Raw genomic sequence first — 17,051 nt, forward strand, 5'->3', positions numbered from 1 at the left:
CTATAACCAAAGATATTACATTCTTGTCACTGGAGTCTTAGAAGGAGAGGAAAATGAGGGTAGGCTGAAAAAATACTCAAGAAGTGACTAAAAGCTTCCCACATTTGGCAAGAGACATAAACTTACAGGTGTGGGAAGCTGAGCAAATCCCATACATGATAAACTCAAAGAATCCTCATCAAGTCATAATTAGACCTCTGAAAACTAAAAACAACAGCAACAAAATGCTGAAAAGCAGCCAGAGAAACAGGACACCTTTACCTATAGGGGAAAACATTTCAAATAACAGCAGATTTCTTCTCAGTAACCATGGAGGCCAGAAGGAAATGGCTGAAAGAACTGCCAACCCAGAATCCTGTACTTGGCAAAAATATTTTTCGGGAATGGAGAGAATATCAAGACATTCTCAGGAAAATGAAAAGATTTTGTTGCCACTAGATGGTCTAAAAGTATGAATTCAGAGGTTCTCTAAACAGAAAGAAAACAATAAAAGAAGCAATCTTCAAACATCAATAAAAAGAAGGAACATGATAAGCAAAAATAGGTAAATGCAATAGACTTTCGTTTTCCTTTTGTGTTTTCTAAATTATGGTTGACAGTGGAAGCAAACATTATAACACTGACTGGTATGGTTCTAAATGTATGTAAGGAAATATTTAAGATAATGATAAACAGAGAAAGGTAAAGAAATGTCAAAGCAGTACAATTTCTATACTTCAGCTGGTAAAATGATAACACCAGTGGACCAAAATAAGTTATGTGTATACAATGTAATATCCAGAGCAACCTTTCAGTAACACTGCAGATAAATCAAAATGGAATTCTGAAAAATGTCCAAGTAACCCAGTGAGGTAGGAAAAATAAGAGAAAACAAATAGAAAACAAAAAAATTAAATGACATATCAATAATTATATTAAATGTAAATGGTCTAAATATATCAATTAAAAGACAGAGATTGGCAGAGTAGATTAAAAACATGCCCCAACTATATGCTATCTACAAGAAACTCAATTCAAATGTGGCAGTATGGGCAGGTTGAAAATAAAATGATGGAAACAGTAACAGCTATATTAACATCAGATAAAGTAGACTTAGAACAAAGAAAATTGCTGGAGCCAGAGAGGGATATTATGTAATGAGGGGTTTTGCCAAGAATAGATGGATGCAGAGGGCCCATGCTGAGATCTGAAAGGAGCAGGTGACCCCTGTGAATTCTCAAATCCATGGCTCCCTTCCAGGACAGGGGCCCCTTCTGAGATTAGAATCAAATCTGAGCAGCACTGGGACAATAGAAATTAAGGAAAGAGAGTACTTAAACATGGAGGAGGGAAACAGAGCCTGGAAATCTCAGAAAGCAAGCTGCAATATATTTGCATTCCACATAAAAACAACAAAAAAGAGCTACCCCTTCTAAAAGTTTGGGGAAATTAATTTCAAATAAAATTGGCTACAGAAGAGCAGCAAGGTCAAATTCTATAGTTTTTAACTATAAAATTGTAGATTACAATATTTAATTACAAAATTTATTGTAATAAAAAAAGAACAAAAAACAGTAACAGCCACTTGAACGGTTAGAGCACGTCAGAAACACATGCCCACACACAAAAAAACAAAATACTCTTTCAAGATGAGCTAAAATTCATTAAGAAAATAATATAGCACTTGAGAAAAACATAAATCAGAATTGCAGAAACTGAGAGGGAGAGGATAGCTCAATGGTAGAATGTGTGCTTAGCATGCATGAGGTACTGCATTCAATCCCCAGTACCTCCTCCAAAAATAAAATAGATGAATAAACCTAATCACCTCCCCCTGCATACACACACAAAAAGAACCGCAAAAACTGAAAAAGGTGACAATAAAGAAAGAAATTTGATTTTTTTCTTAATTTTAGAAATAAACTAGAAGGAATACAAGTAAACATTAACAGGTAATACCATTAGAGAACTAGAAGATGGGAAGGAGGAAATATTTAAAATTTAAAAAGAAAGAGATTGAGAGAAATTAACTAAAATTGGAATAGACAGAGTAAGGAAGAGCTGGTAACACTCTATTCCTTAACTGGTTAGTGATTTCGAAGATAGTTCATTAAGCCTTATAGTAATTCATTAAGCCATACATTTGTTGTATGAGGTTTTTCTGTACTTGTTTTATTTAACTGTTATAAGGTAATGAAATGCAACAAAAAGACAAGAAATGAGCTGGTGGATATTTGGGAAAAAAATACATAATGTGTTCATGTAAATTGGTAAGAAAATGCTAAAATGCCAATAAAGAATTGCATATACAGGGGGTTGGAGGTATAGCCCCATGCACAAGTCTTGGGTTCGATCACCAGTATTTTCATTAAAAAAAAAAAAAAAGAGATTAAAGAAAATGATTTGCACATATAGTTGACTCTTGAGCAACATGGCTTTGAACTGTGCAGATACACTTATATGCTGATTTTTTTCAATGAACTTCAGTAAATATGTACTATAGCACTGCAGGATCCATGGTTGGTTGAATCTGTGGATACAGAGGGCCAACTATAAAGTTACGTGTGGATTTTCAACTGCACTGGGGGTCAGTGCCCAAACTCCTGCATTGTTCATGGGTCAGCTATAGTCAGAAAGCTACCAAACAACTAAAAACATCTAGTGTCACTGAAACATGTCCTGAAAGGCAACTTAGGGGAAGGGAGGAGGGGAAAGAAAAATTCTTTATGATATCTATAGATAACTTTTAATGTCAAATACAGCCTAATTTATCTGTTGTGGGTGAAGTTGGAGGGAACTGGCAATAGACCCTTCGGTAAGTGCCCTTCTCTAAGGTAGGTTTCTCTGTTACATGATCCCAAGGTGAATGCAATTCAAAAAAATCTATTTGTGTTTTGTTCATGTTGAGTTAGTCTGGCATTTTGTAGTTTGGGGAAATTTAATGATTAATTACACTGAATGCTTTTTTATGCTTCACAGTGAGAGACCTACCACCAATTTGCCTTGATGTTAGACAGAAACAGCGCATCTCTGTAGATGCAGGATCATCCGAAACAAAGGCCCCAGTTCTTCCAGAACCTGTCCTTCCAGTTCAGCCCAAAACTATGAAAGACTTTCTGTAAGTTTGGCTCACTATTATGTGTAGACATACAGTCACCCGCATGTCAGCACTTTACATAATTTAATGTGTTTTGGTGAGAAATTAATTGAACTTACGGCTTGTTATAAGGTATTAGCCAAGGCACAGAAGATTCAGGTATCTCAAGCTGAAGATGAAAACAAACATATAAGTGACAGGTAAAGGGGTAGATAATGTTGCAGCAAAAGAAACACTAAATAAGAGAAAATGAGTCAAAGCAAGCAAAAGGAGATAAAGGTGGTAATAAAATAATAGAATGCTTTCTTTTTAAAAAAAATTTTTTCCTCTATTATTTGTCACAAAAACCATAAAAACTATGTCACTACTAAAAAAACCCAAATGGGTAACTTGAAGGACTAAGTGAGAATGAGAAAGTAGAGATAAAGTAAATAAAATCTGTCAAGAAATTTGACTGTAAAGTGAAGAAAAGAGTGATAGTTATAAGGAGGATGTTGAAAATCGACTTTTTAAAAAGCAAAAAATGGGTAAGTTGAAACTGGATTAATATCTTACTCCAATTAGGAATTATAAATTTATAAACTATTTACATTAACTGGAACATATTTCTATATTCAGCTTCGTTATGTCAAGTTGCAAGTTTGGTGACATTTCTTTGTAAAGAATTAATGCTATTTTATATGAATAATATTTTTATTAATTATGGCTAATAAATGTTTTTATTTTAGGGAAGATGTAGAAAAAGTTAAGTCATCAGGAGATTGGAAAACAGTACATGATTTTTATCTCACAACATTTGATTCTTTCCCAGAACTAAATGGTGCATTTAAGGTAATAATACATAAAACACATTTTTCACTTTTAGGTTTTTTTTTTTTAACATTTTTTATTGAGTTATAGTCATTTTGCTATGTTGTGTCAAATTCCAGTGTAGAGCACAATTTTTCAGTTACACATGAATATACATATATTCATTGTCACATTTTTTTTCGCTGTGAGCTACCACAAGATCTTGTATATATTTCCCTGTGCTGTACAGTATAATCTTGTTTATCTCTTCTGCATATGCCTGTCAGTATCTACAAGTTTGGAAATCCCAGTCTGTCCCTTCCCACTCTCCTTCCCCTTGGCAACCACAAGTTTGTATTCTGTCTATGAGTCTGTTTCTGTTTTGTATTTATGTTCTTTTTTGTTGTTGTTGTTTTTGGATTCCTCATGTGAGCAATCTCATGTGGTATTTTGCTTTCTCTTTCTGGTTTACTTCACTTAGAATGACATTCTCCAGGAATATCCATGTTGCTGCAAGTGGCGTTATATTGTCGTTTTTATGGCTGAATAGTATTCCATTGTGTAAATATACCACAGCTTCTTTATCCAGTCATCTGTTGATGGACTTTTAGGCTGTCTCCATGTCTTGGCTATTGTAAATAGTGCTGCTATGAACATTGGGGTGCAGGTGTCATTTTAAATTTTCCAAAAAGAGATACATAAGTTTACTTCTTTTTATATCAAGTGTGGGCTTAAGCAACTATTTAAGCAAACATAAATATGTATTAATTCTGAAATTACATGTATCACAAGTAAATATTACTTAAGTGATATCTTGGATTGTTTTTATTTGTACTGATGTTAATGTTTGACTCCATTCTTTCAGTTTTAAAAAAGTTATTAAGATAATCCTTATATATTTATTTTTATTTTTAGCAGTTTTGCCCTAACAGTTGTTGTTTTAATCATTATACTAAAATTATTAGAAATTATGTAGGAATCATTATGGTTCAGATGTTACTTAGACTACTTCATAAAATGGTATATACACATAATTTCTTAATTGAATTTGCAGAAAGATGCCTCCGCCTCATTTAATACTATTGAAGACTCTGGGATTAATGCTAAATTTGTGAATGCTGTATATGATGCCTTACTTAATACTGTAAGTATTGTTTATGAACACATGCAAATAGTGTAATTCTTTGACTCTGCTGTATTTTAAAAATAGCCACATAAATATTGTAAAAGTCATCTTGTAACATAATTACATTAGAAACTCTGACATAATTTTATGGTAAATTTAGTTGGAGTTCTCAGAAAGTTAGATTTCTAACTAAATGAGAATTCAGCAGAAAATACTTTCATGTCCAGTCCTTGTTTAGAAAGGCTTGCTAAAATAAAAATCATATTTTACTGACTCAGCAAAAGGAGATAGGTTACTCGATTGTATTGGAATTAACACTGAATCTATAGAACAGTGGTTCTCAAATTTTAGCATGTATCAGAATTGCAGAAAGTCTCCTTAATACACAGAGTTCCAGATTCAGCAGGTCTAGGATGAAAGTCTAACAGGTTCCAAGATGTGTTGATCTTCCTGACCCAGGGACCAGATTTTGAGAACCTCACTGCTACAGATCACTTTATGAAGATTTGACACCATTTCCATCTGTGAGCGTGGTGTATCCCTTTAAGATTCATTACTTAAATTTTTAGTTTCTCTTAGTCATGTTTTCTGGGTAAAGGTCTAACACATTTCTTGTTTTATTTATTTCTAGGAACTTGATTTTTTTTAATGCTATTATAATTTCACTTTCTAATTGTTACCAGTATATGAAAATACTTTCATATATTTATTGTTACCTAATTACCTTGCTAAATTCACTCATTAATTCTAATATATCAGTATATTTATTTGGATTTTCTCTATACTCATGTCGTTTGTGAAAAGCAAGAGTTTTGTCTCTTTCCAATCCTTGTATCTTGTATGTGTATATGGATGGATGTACGTATTTGCCTTATTACACTGGCTAACACTTTTTGTATAATTTCAAATAAGAGAAGTAATAGCAAACATACTTGTCTTATTCCTAATCTCAGCACTTCATTGTTAAGTACATGGAAGGGTACTTAACTAACATTTGTTATCATTGTTAACATTGCACATTTCAAAATTAATTTTAAAAAAAAGTTTAAAACCTTGCCCAGAATTGGCAATATTGTAGAGCAATTGGAACTTTTCTACCCTGATAAAGTATAACTAGTTCAACCACTTAGGAAAACTGCCTGGTATTATTACTAGCACTAAGCATATGCATACACTGTGACCCCAAGTTCCACTCTGAGGGACGTTTCTCTGACTTCTTTTAACTTGGGATGATGTTAATATTTTATAGACACCAAAAAAATTAAATCTACAACATGAGGAAAAACTCTTAAAAATGGAATACAAACAAGAAAAAAACTACATTTCAAATGAATACCATAACCATACTGGAGGGAAAAAAACCTAAGCCAAGTAACTTTTATACACTGTGCTTTATATATCTTCAATTGAAAGATCGAAAAAAAAAAAAAAAGAGTTCTTTGTACTTTACTGACAACACCGCTAAATCTGGATTTATTCAAAAAGAAAGTTTTGAAAAATAGTTGAGACTGGAGAGAGCAGTAAGAAATCACTGTACTGGCATCACACTGAAACTTGGAGTTTAAGCTTTGTCTCAGCAGCAAGTTGAGGTAGTTGAATAAGCGATCCAGGATAAACCAGAGACTCTGAAAGGGTGGGTGCTAAAGTAGTCCCAAGTCCAAAGAGTGTCTTTTCCCCACTGTCCTCACCATTTTGCCCCCCTGCCCACCAGCTTCTAGAAGAAAAATTAAAATCCTCACTTTTAGGGTCCTAGGATTCCCACAGAATGTAATAAACTAAATATGATGGATAAGCATTTAGATAAAAAATTAACTAAATGAGAGTCAGAAAAAATAACACAGATTTTGATCCCCTAAGAATTCAGATACTGAGACTATCAACAGACTATCTAAAATAATTAGATTTGACACCAGATAGAATTTTTAGAAGTAGAAAAATCAGTAGATGCATTAAATAGCAGATTAGAGACAGCTGTGAAGTGAATTAGAGGAGAAAAAAATGTCTCAGCATAGACACAGGGAAAAAGAAAGAAGTGTGAAGAAAGTAAAGATGACAGGATACATTTCATTTGGAGTCTCAGATACAGAGTATAGAAAGAATGAAGGTATGTTTAATGGCTGAGGGTTTTGCAGAACTGACACAAGATGTGAATCCACAAATAACATAGGAAACACAATATATACCAGGCAAGTTAAAAGAAATGTAAACCTAGACACATTGAGGTGAGACTGTGTAACATCTAAATAAAGAGAAGATCTTACAAATAATCACAGAGAAAAGACAGATCATCCACAAAGGAACAGTAATTAACTGTCTACAGACATCTTCCCAGCAGTAGTGGGAGCCAGAAAACATGCTGAGCATCCTTTTGAGATTTGTGTCATAAACTCATTGTTTGTGTCCAGTCAGCACATTTGTCTGATTTTTCTTCTGCAGCTGTCCACTGTTCAGGGGTGGTGGTGGCCTTCTGGGTGTGAAGGGTCACTCCAAGCAGAGGAGAGGAAAGGAGTGACATATTTAGTATGTGTATAAAGTAAAATACTAGGCTGAATGAGTGTGAACAGACAGTGCAGAATGTCTTAAAAGTGATTGTGATTCTTTAAAATAAATCCATGATAGATACTTGTTTTCCTGACATATGCATCTTTCATATAACAACATGACACAGAGAAAGTGTAATGACTATGTATTTGAAACTTCTAAATTAATGAAGGTTTTAGTCATTATTTCTCATAAACTAAAGCACCATCTAGATGTGTCTTATTTTTACTCATTCTTTTGTGACATGTTTGGTAGTAAATAAGATATTTTTAGTATTTGAATTATTAAACTATAAAGGAATATTATGTAGTACCTTTTTCAAATCCTGTAACATTTTTATCTTGTTACCTTATTTTTTATTGAATATAATTTGGTTGTACTTAATAATGAATTGTGGGTTTAACTGCTAATTATAACTTGGTATTGGTAGGGTGAAATATGTCCAAAATTTATGCAATCATTTTATATTGTTAAACATGCTACTCTTGGACTTATGTTCATGGTTTTATCCTGTGAATCCAGAGAAAGGGAGATTGCTTTTCTGTTTTTCACTGCCATATAAAACTGATGTTGGTCATTAAAGGGGCACCGTATGTTTGTGCAGGTTGTACAGTGCACATCCCAGGGAGCGTTCTTGAGATCTGTGTCATTGGTGCTCACTCAGGCTCTCAGATATGAAATTGAGACCACTGTAAATGGCAGTCCTCAGTCATCAAGTCTGGTTTTAACTGTTGAAACAAATCTGTAAATATAATAAACATATAAAAGTCACCTAAGTGGCTAATCCTAACTATGTCTTGATTCTCTTTTGCCTACAGCCTCAAGACATTCAGAAGACAGTATTAAAGGGAATCATTAACAGCCTGTTACGAGAATGGAAAGGGTAATTCGAACTAATATTTGGCTAATTAATTAGTTCAGGTGGTTAATTTATACACCTCATGCATCTTTAATATATATGTATGTATTTTACTCTCAGAAAAGATTTTAGTTTCTATAATAAAAACATCAGAAGAAATTATAAACCGTATGTAACAAAGCTTTTTACCTCAAGCTTTATGACTTCTCAGGAGGGTTCACAGGTGAGCTTCAGGGATCTGTGAATTCTTTAAAATTGTATATAAAATTTGTTGGGTACAGATAAACATGTGTTTGACAAAACTAGGATGGGTAGTTACATCAGTAACCTAGAATGAAATAATTTGGGCACTACATTTAGCCTTGGGTTTTCTGGTAGCCAGAGCACAATTTTCTTATTTCTCAATATGAGGAAAAGTAAGTTTAGCTACTGAAATGTTTTTTTCTTGGCACTGAATATTGAATTGTTAGGAATGATGGACAATATAATTAATAATGTTTTGAATTGTGAATATGCAGAACACAAAAATATACTTTTTAAATTACATATTATTTAAATTTATATTACTTAATAACATTATATTTTAAATAATAGCTTCTACTAAAGCCAAAGGAATACCATTAAATTATAATTTAAATGTTTGTATTAAACCCAAGTTAAAAATAATACCAAACTAGAATTCTTAAATATGTTAAGTGTACTCTATATATTTTAATAACATTGTTCCAATTCTCAAAGAAATTCATAGTTACTATAAAAAAATTAGAAAAGGCAGAATAGTATTAAAAAAGTAAAAATGTCAACATTTTACAGTTTTTTCTAGTCAGCTTTTTAAAAACAATTGAAGTCATACTATATTTTTCATGTGATTTTTAACTTTAACAGTATTTTCCTAGTTTATCATTCTAGTAATACATTTGCATTTTCTTTGAATTTTACGTTTCTGGTTGAATACACAATGCCTCATTGAAAATGAAAAAAAGTTGGAATGTAAAGAGAATGCTTAGGAGGAAAGAAGTCCAGTGGTCTGATGGCACTGCAGGGACCTCAGTACCCCCCTAAGCACACTCGCACAGCTGCCTAACCCCTGCTCCTCAACTGTGTGCCCAAGACAGAGTGAAATGGTAATCTGATGGGACTTACTTGTCAAAGGAACATGTGGTCTTGACCCTAAAGATCTTGGTTTATTTTGGGTTTATGGTGGTAACAACAAGATCTAAAGTCGATTGACCATTTACTATGGGCTAAGCACCTTTCTAAGTTTTACATGTAGTTCTCATTGAGTCTTCACTACAATCCTGTGAAATAGATAATATGATTATTTTCATTTCAAAGTTGAGGAAACTAATTCACAGAGAAGTAAATTGCCCAAGTTAACACAGTAAGTGCCTGAGTCAGAATTAGAACCCAGGCAGTCTGGCAAGAAAGAGGCTGAGATCTTAACCGCAACTTCTGTACCCAGAACTGTATACTGTACTAAAATACTGGTGCATAGGACAGGAAAATGGAAATTTCCATGGTATAGCTATAAGATGGGAAAAAAAATGGACTCTTCTACCATCAGGAATTTTCATATTTAGGAATGGCCTTGAGCTTTTAAAAAATCTTTTCAAACATAGCTTCTAAAACAAAACAGTAGTCCTGTTGAGAAAATAATCTGACAATTATGTAGAATATTATAGAAAGAAATAGTTTAGATTTGATTTAAATCTAAATAATTTAAATCATTACTCAGTTGAGATAATTCTTCCACAGAGAAATATTACTAATTTGAAAATTATATATACATATATATGCATATGAATTTCGAATTTTAATACATGTTACTTATATTTATATTTCAGATGATATGGCTTTACATTCTGTAAAGGTCATCTAGTACATTTTGGGCAATGACTTATGTTTTCAGATTTTGTAACCATAACAGAAAAGTAAATAATTACTTGGTCATTTTATTTTCTTAAGGGAAATTCAAGGAAATAGTTGGTGCTGAACCATTTTTCTCCAATATTTAATTTTATAGGATTTCAAGCTACAGATCAGTTAAAGGAGACAATGAAAACTCATTCACCCTTCACCTAGATTCACCGTTTATTACCTTTTTACCACATTTGCCTTTGCTTTCTCTCCCTCCTAGTTAACTTAGTTTTTAGGTTTCTTCAGAACCAGTCTAGAGTAAGCACAGAGGAACCTATATTCCCAACATAATGTGGATATGTTACTGTCTCAATAATAATACATATTAACTTAAGCCTGGTTTTGGCTTTTATCATATAAGTTCTCACAGAAACATTTATTGATCATTTTTTATTAGGTATTCTAAGATTAAACATTCATCTGTAATCAGTTACACTTATTTCTTTTTCAGACCACGAACAAAAGATGATCTTAGAGCATATTTTATACTTTTACAGGTAAGAAAGCAAGAATTTGGTTGAACTAAGTTGTGTAATTCATATCTCAGTCTATGCAATTGTAAGTGAACTGATATCAAATACTAGGTATTATTTTTAACAACATTTTTGATACTTTTTAAATTATAATTACTTATAACCAGAGAATTAAAACTAGAACAGATAAACAGTGGGAGGCTAAATTATCTCTCGGATTAATATTTTAATTTAGTTCTTGCATTCTTCCTGTGAGATTCAGGAAGAGAGTCAAAGAACTTCCTCCATCAGTAAGTTTCCTTTCTTATAACTATTTTTTTAAGGGGCTCCAAAACTTTCTTTTATTTCCCAATTAGTGGTTTCTAACTTTTCTGTGTATTTTCAATAAATGTTTAAGATAGAGTTCTAATGGAAAAATCAAAGTGGTTGTTTTTATTTGCTAAAGCAAAGATGATGAACTTTTTCCTCTTGAATGATAGTCATTGACATGAAAAAATAAGGTCCAGAGAAATGAAAAGCAATTTCAGTGTTTTGAAAAGGAAATGTGTTATTCCCATAGCTAGCATACTATGACTGTATTATTCTTTACAATTTACAAAAGGTGTTCATGCAGATTACTATCTCATTTTTAAAGATAAGAAAAAATTACATTAAGATATGGCACTTAGCTCAATATTATGGTCAATAAAAAGAAATACGCAAGCTAGGGATAGAAGGAGGAGAGAGGAAAAAAGGGGAAAATAGGTAAGAGATAGTGAAGAGATACAAGGAGAAGTAAAGAGGTAAGAAGGGAAAGACAAAACTAGAAAAAAGAAGAAATATATGTAGAGGTGGTAAAAGCTAGAAAGTGACAACATGAAGCTTGGATTTTTAAGTGAGTACGTTAGTCAGCAGTAGCTCTGCTCATGACATCTTGTTCTTTGAGCTATCGTTTGGTGAGGTTTTCAGCTGGGGTCACTCCCTAATTTTGAACTTAACTGCCAGTCAGTCAGTTTTGAAAAATACACGCTGCTCTTTTATTTTTCACAATTTCAGTTTATCTTTCAATAATATTCATTTTTCCCATGGAGTTCTGAAATGTACATGGTGATGGAGTTTTAGGTTTGGGGACTATAACTCGAGGTTTTGCTTACTATACAAGCTCTCCTTTAACATTTAAGAGTTCTTAGAAGCTATTATGTGGTTCTCCCCTTTTTCTTTGTGAGATATGCAAATAACTCATTTCACAATGGCAGGTTTCATAGCCAGCTTTTATTTCATTTTTTCTAGCATTCTCTCCACCCTAACCCATTTGTAATCAAGGAAGAACCAGGTTTTTGTTTAATTGGGTAGGAGTGATTGCCACCATTTGTACCAGGCACTAAGCTAAGTGCTTGACCTACATTTTTTTTAATACTCAAAACAACCTCTAAGATATTATTATTCCCATTTTACAGATGAGGAAATTGAGAATCAAAGTTTAAGGAACATCCCAAAGAGTGTATAGCTAGTAAGTGACAGAATTAGCACTCAGATCCAGATCTATATCAATTCCAAAGCCCGTGCTCTTTCCACTGTACCGCAGTGGGAATCCAAGCCTCTGTTAGAGAGTTAAACAAATAGATTAGTGTTTTAAAGGATTGCACCTACTGTTTTATAATCTCAAGTTTAGTTTTCTGCATTTGCCACTTAGCTCATTAAGCCTAGTATCTTTCCTTTTACATGTTGACAGAATTTTAACACAATTATCTTTAATATCTTTTTCAGAATCCTCAATTTAATAACACATCTACGTATGTCATCTATGCTCACTTGCTCCGACAGATAGCTACCTTAGTGGAAGCTGACCATCATTTCCTAGTTCACTGGTTTAAAAAGTAAATTATTCTATGATATTAAGAATTTTTATAATCTTACAGTTTTAAGTTTATTAGTAGTTTTATAATAAAATATATCAAATGTTTTCAGGTCTTTAGAAATGATACTTATAATTCAGATGTTTTCAGGTCTTTAGAAATGATACTTACAATTCACAATTACAAGCATACTCTTTAGTACTACATAGAGGATACATTAAAAATCTGTTTTTAATGTAAGTAACCATTCCAGTTGTGCCAGCTGGTGTTGAGATTTCTGTCCATTGCTTTTGCATTTTATGCAGCATATTCCTATCATTGGTTTTTCATATATCTCAAAGGTGGTGATTGGATTTGCATAGACATTACTGTTCTAATTTGTGTCTTTTTATTTCACCATTATTTACATGATGCCTTATCTTCCCTAAAAGTGTCATTGTAAAATGTTAGCCATTAATATCAACTTTAAACAGTATAACACTTTTTCACAGAACTATACTTACATTAACAGTATTTTCCCTATGATTGATAAAAGTTTAGGAAGCAAAATATTTTCAAAAATACTTTATATTCATCTAATTCCCATTATTCACAATAGTTGTGTTCTGTAAAGCTACTGTGAACACTGAATTGGTGAATCCTGAACCATTGCTTCCACAAGAAATACAGTGTTAGGTTCCTGCTAGCCTTTGGTCCCGACATTTTCATCAACCAATCAGTACATAACCTTGCTTTATCTATATTTCTATTTAAAGACACTTTATTTGATATTAAATTGTTGTTGATTAACATTGAACTCATGCCTGAGTGAGTTTTATATGGCATAGGTACCATCTCCATAAGGCACATCACAGCTTTATTGTACTTAGGAACACTAGACAGAACTTTATCACTGTATTTGGGGGCCATTTTAGAACAGCAGAATCCCAAACATAAAGCATAAAAGTGTGAAAAACATGACACTGAATAGACTGCATAAAGGACCTTGTTTGCAGTATGCGAGCTGAAGCAGGAAGGCAGAGCATCGCCTTGTTCAGCCTCAGCACCAGCACTGTTGGCGACTCACATTTTCTGCCACTCTTGCCACAGCCGTGAATTGACCAGGAAAGCACCACAGCTATTGATGTGGGGATTAGAATTAAATTGTAGCAAGAGGGTGAATTTGCAAATACAGAGTCTGTGACTAATGAGAATTGACTGAATATTGAAAGCCTTAAAAGTGAAATGTTTAATGCTAACTTTATGGTCATTTTAGTGTTTAATTTCATATTAAGAAATAATATTCGAGGTAAGATTTTGCATCTTTTCAAATTTTTGGCAACTTAATAGAATTTGGGGCACTATTCTAAAATTTTATGCATCAAGGATGAACTTTGATATCTAATAAATATATTGCCAAAATAGCAAATGTGAATTTTGATTGGAGTTATTTCAAAAATCTTTACCAGATTATCCCAGAAGAGGTTCAAACAATTGGTAGAGAGATTGCTCCAGTTTATCTCTTTGCGCCTGTTTCCTGCAAAGCCTGAAGAATTTCCACCTATATCAAAGTGTTCCTGGTGGATCCCCTCAGCATCTAAAGTGTTGGCTTTACTTAGTAGGTTTTATTATTCAATCATCTTTACTTCTCTTTGTTAAATATAGGAGTATTTCCATAAGGATCTCAAAATTCTGTAGTTGCATTCTTACATCTTTAACCATTCCTTTGAAGAGAAGAGTTGTAGTAATTTGTTTTCTGTTTTGCTAATGGATTTCACAAGTCATGTATAAGAATGAAAATGCTTTATGCGTTTTATTGGGCAGTATTCTGTGTTATGACTGTCACCTGCTTATGACCTGCTAAGTAGTGATTTCTAGGAATACTGAAACTTCCATTAATTCCTGATGACTCCTCAGAGAGAACACTGATGGGGGACTAGTATGGGTAGCTTGCCATCTGCACACTCCCTTTGCTATACTAATGTAATCCCTACCAAAAGTTTTTTAAAGAAATTATTGGCTGCCTTTTGACCAGTTTTAAAACTGTCTTTTTAATTCAGAGCTACAATCGCTTGAAATAGGAATTTCTAGATAAAGGCTATCTGGTAGACTTTAAAATGAATCATGCACATGGAAAAGATCATTATGTTAGAATTTATCTTTGCAGATTCTGCAAACAGTCTGGTTCACCCTCCCCTTATTCCTTACACTGATTTCTATAATTCCACCCTGGATCACATTGATCTCATGGAAGAATACCACACCTGGCAGAGCTTTGGAAACTCTCACAGGTATGATCAAAAGCTCATTTGATTACTCACAAAATAAAATACTATATAAAGTAATGACTGGCTTTTAAGTTTGTGTAAATAAATTTAAATATACACGTATCTTTATATATAAACTTGTAGATATCTAGCCTTGAAATACTATATTTCTTAAAGCTTTTTCTGTGATATTTTGAATTTATATATATGTTAATATGGTTTGGATTTGATTAATAACATCTTTTTAAGAAAGAAAAGTTCTGTCTTAGTATGCAGTTTCTTGTATCTTCTTATTCTGTGTGCTGTCATCCAGCACAGCGGTCACCAAACTTCTTCTGCCAAATACTAGATTATAAGTGTTTTTGGCTCTTTGGGCTGTACAGTTTCTCGTCTACCATTATAGCACAAGACAGCCTTAGAAACTATGTAAATGAAGCTATGTGTCTGTGTCCCAAAAGCTTATTCACAAGCATAGGCAACATTTGTCCCATAGGCCATAGTTTGCTGGTGCCTGATCTAACACAGCAGTCACTCATGTGTGCACGTACATACATACACTCACTCCTTTTCTCCCTTTTTCTGTAGATAAAGTGGTTGTCCTTTATATATAGTATTAAAAGAATGGATGTTGTAGCAAAAGGGCTTCACCAGAAATGATTTATTATGACAATATAATAGATTTTCAAAAAACTGGACCAAATTCTTTGTTATCCTACACCTGATAGCCACACTTAAAGTTTGGATTAAACCAGCAAGACTGTCACAGACATAATTTGTTCCCAGACCATGAGATATCCTGCCAAATGCATTATTCTAAAAGAGACTGACCAAGAAATATGGTGTGGATATAAGTAACCTAAAACCCCAGGTTAGTTCATAAATTGGTTCAAGCCTCCAGGGATCCTTTCTCCCAGAATTGGCCTAAAACAGAGACTGGCCTTCTGGACATATCTCAGTCCACATCTGAACACTCAGAACTGAATAAGAATTCCATTTCTGGGGAACTTGGTCAGTCTAATGGGTATTTTCTTGACCAAATTTGTTCTACAAACACACCTTTTGTCCCACTTTAATATAATTTTAATGTAGACAAAAACCACAAAACAATTCCAAGAGTTATTGTGCATATTTCAGTGACATCTTTTAATCCTCTAACCACTGTGCCATATTGTTAGTGTCCCAAAAATGAGTTCCAGAGGTTTGAGCCTATGATCCCTTCAGCCCTTGGGAAGCCAGTCTGGACCTAGAGAGGGACCTGGAGGCCCAGGGCAAGTCACATGTCTGGCCATGGGCGGCCTCATCTGTTTTCTCAGTGTGTCAGACACACGGTATCATTTGCCTATGTGCCATGACTAGGGAAAGGTTGAGACGCACTGTTTTAAAGCACATAATAAGAGCAACATCCATCCTGCTAAAAGAAGTTCATTACATTTCTTTTCACTTCCAAATTTTTAGTGAGCACTTAGTGATTCAAAATTATTGCACAATAGTACTTGTGAGCAGTTTATTACTGCCTTTTAATGGTTTCATTCCAAAGGGAAAGCCATTTTATTTTCAGTTCGCACTAGGGCTGTCTCCTTTTTCCCCGTAATGCCTGCCTTGCACCCAGTGGTCACAGATGTGCTGCTTGACTACTTGGATGTGTTCCAGCTATAACCGATGGAGTCACTGCAGCCACTTCTGCTGGGAGTCTAACTCCTGAGTGTCGTTGCCACCATACTAGTTCTGTCTAAATGCGTTTCTCTCAGTGAAGTTTGTGGCTCTTTTACAAAGCAATGAATGTGATCGCTGACCCCAGAAAAAAGTTATTTTCATAACCTTGGTTGGGTTTTTACAGATACATATCATTTCATATTTCGATAGCATTAAATACAATGCTAAAGCAATACACTTTTTCTTAACTTTCATTTTATTCTCTTAAATTTATTACTTCACTTTTCCTACTGTAGTTATTGCTAGAATTCCTGATTTCTGAAGCTCACACATCAGAAACACCCGTATAATAGTGGATTCTTATGTTAATTTCTGCACATGAATTTTCTGTCCTAATCCTTCATCAGGACTTCTGCCTTCTGGTTCTGGTGTTGTCCATATTTTTCACAGGTAATGATGTACAAGTGACTGCGTAAACTGAAATTACTGTCTATAAACAATGTAAGTAGATTAGCGCTTATTTCAGAACATTAGAT

At 33.6% G+C, this 17,051-nt stretch overlaps 1 protein-coding gene across 3 annotated transcripts in view; it reads left to right on the forward strand.

The window, feature by feature from the left end:
- The window catches only part of HECTD2 (HECT domain E3 ubiquitin protein ligase 2), a 64,014-nt gene that overhangs the window by 27,581 nt on the left and 19,382 nt on the right, over positions 1-17,051 (forward strand). For all 3 annotated transcript variants that reach the window (XR_010381954.1, XM_031460743.2, XM_064488216.1), the window contains exons 3-10: positions 2,959-3,097; positions 3,805-3,907; positions 4,920-5,009; positions 8,351-8,415; positions 10,760-10,805; positions 12,528-12,637; positions 14,065-14,213; positions 14,763-14,886. Coding sequence is in view for 2 of the 3 variants with exons in the window: in XM_031460743.2 (XP_031316603.2) it covers positions 2,959-3,097; positions 3,805-3,907; positions 4,920-5,009; positions 8,351-8,415; positions 10,760-10,805; positions 12,528-12,637; positions 14,065-14,213; positions 14,763-14,886 (826 nt within the window). In the remaining variant the exon portion in view is untranslated. The remainder of the gene's footprint in view (positions 1-2,958; positions 3,098-3,804; positions 3,908-4,919; positions 5,010-8,350; positions 8,416-10,759; positions 10,806-12,527; positions 12,638-14,064; positions 14,214-14,762; positions 14,887-17,051) is intronic.

The sequence above is a fragment of the Camelus dromedarius genome, chromosome 8, assembly GCF_036321535.1.
Source record: "Camelus dromedarius isolate mCamDro1 chromosome 8, mCamDro1.pat, whole genome shotgun sequence".
Taxonomy (NCBI): Eukaryota; Metazoa; Chordata; class Mammalia; order Artiodactyla; family Camelidae; genus Camelus; species Camelus dromedarius.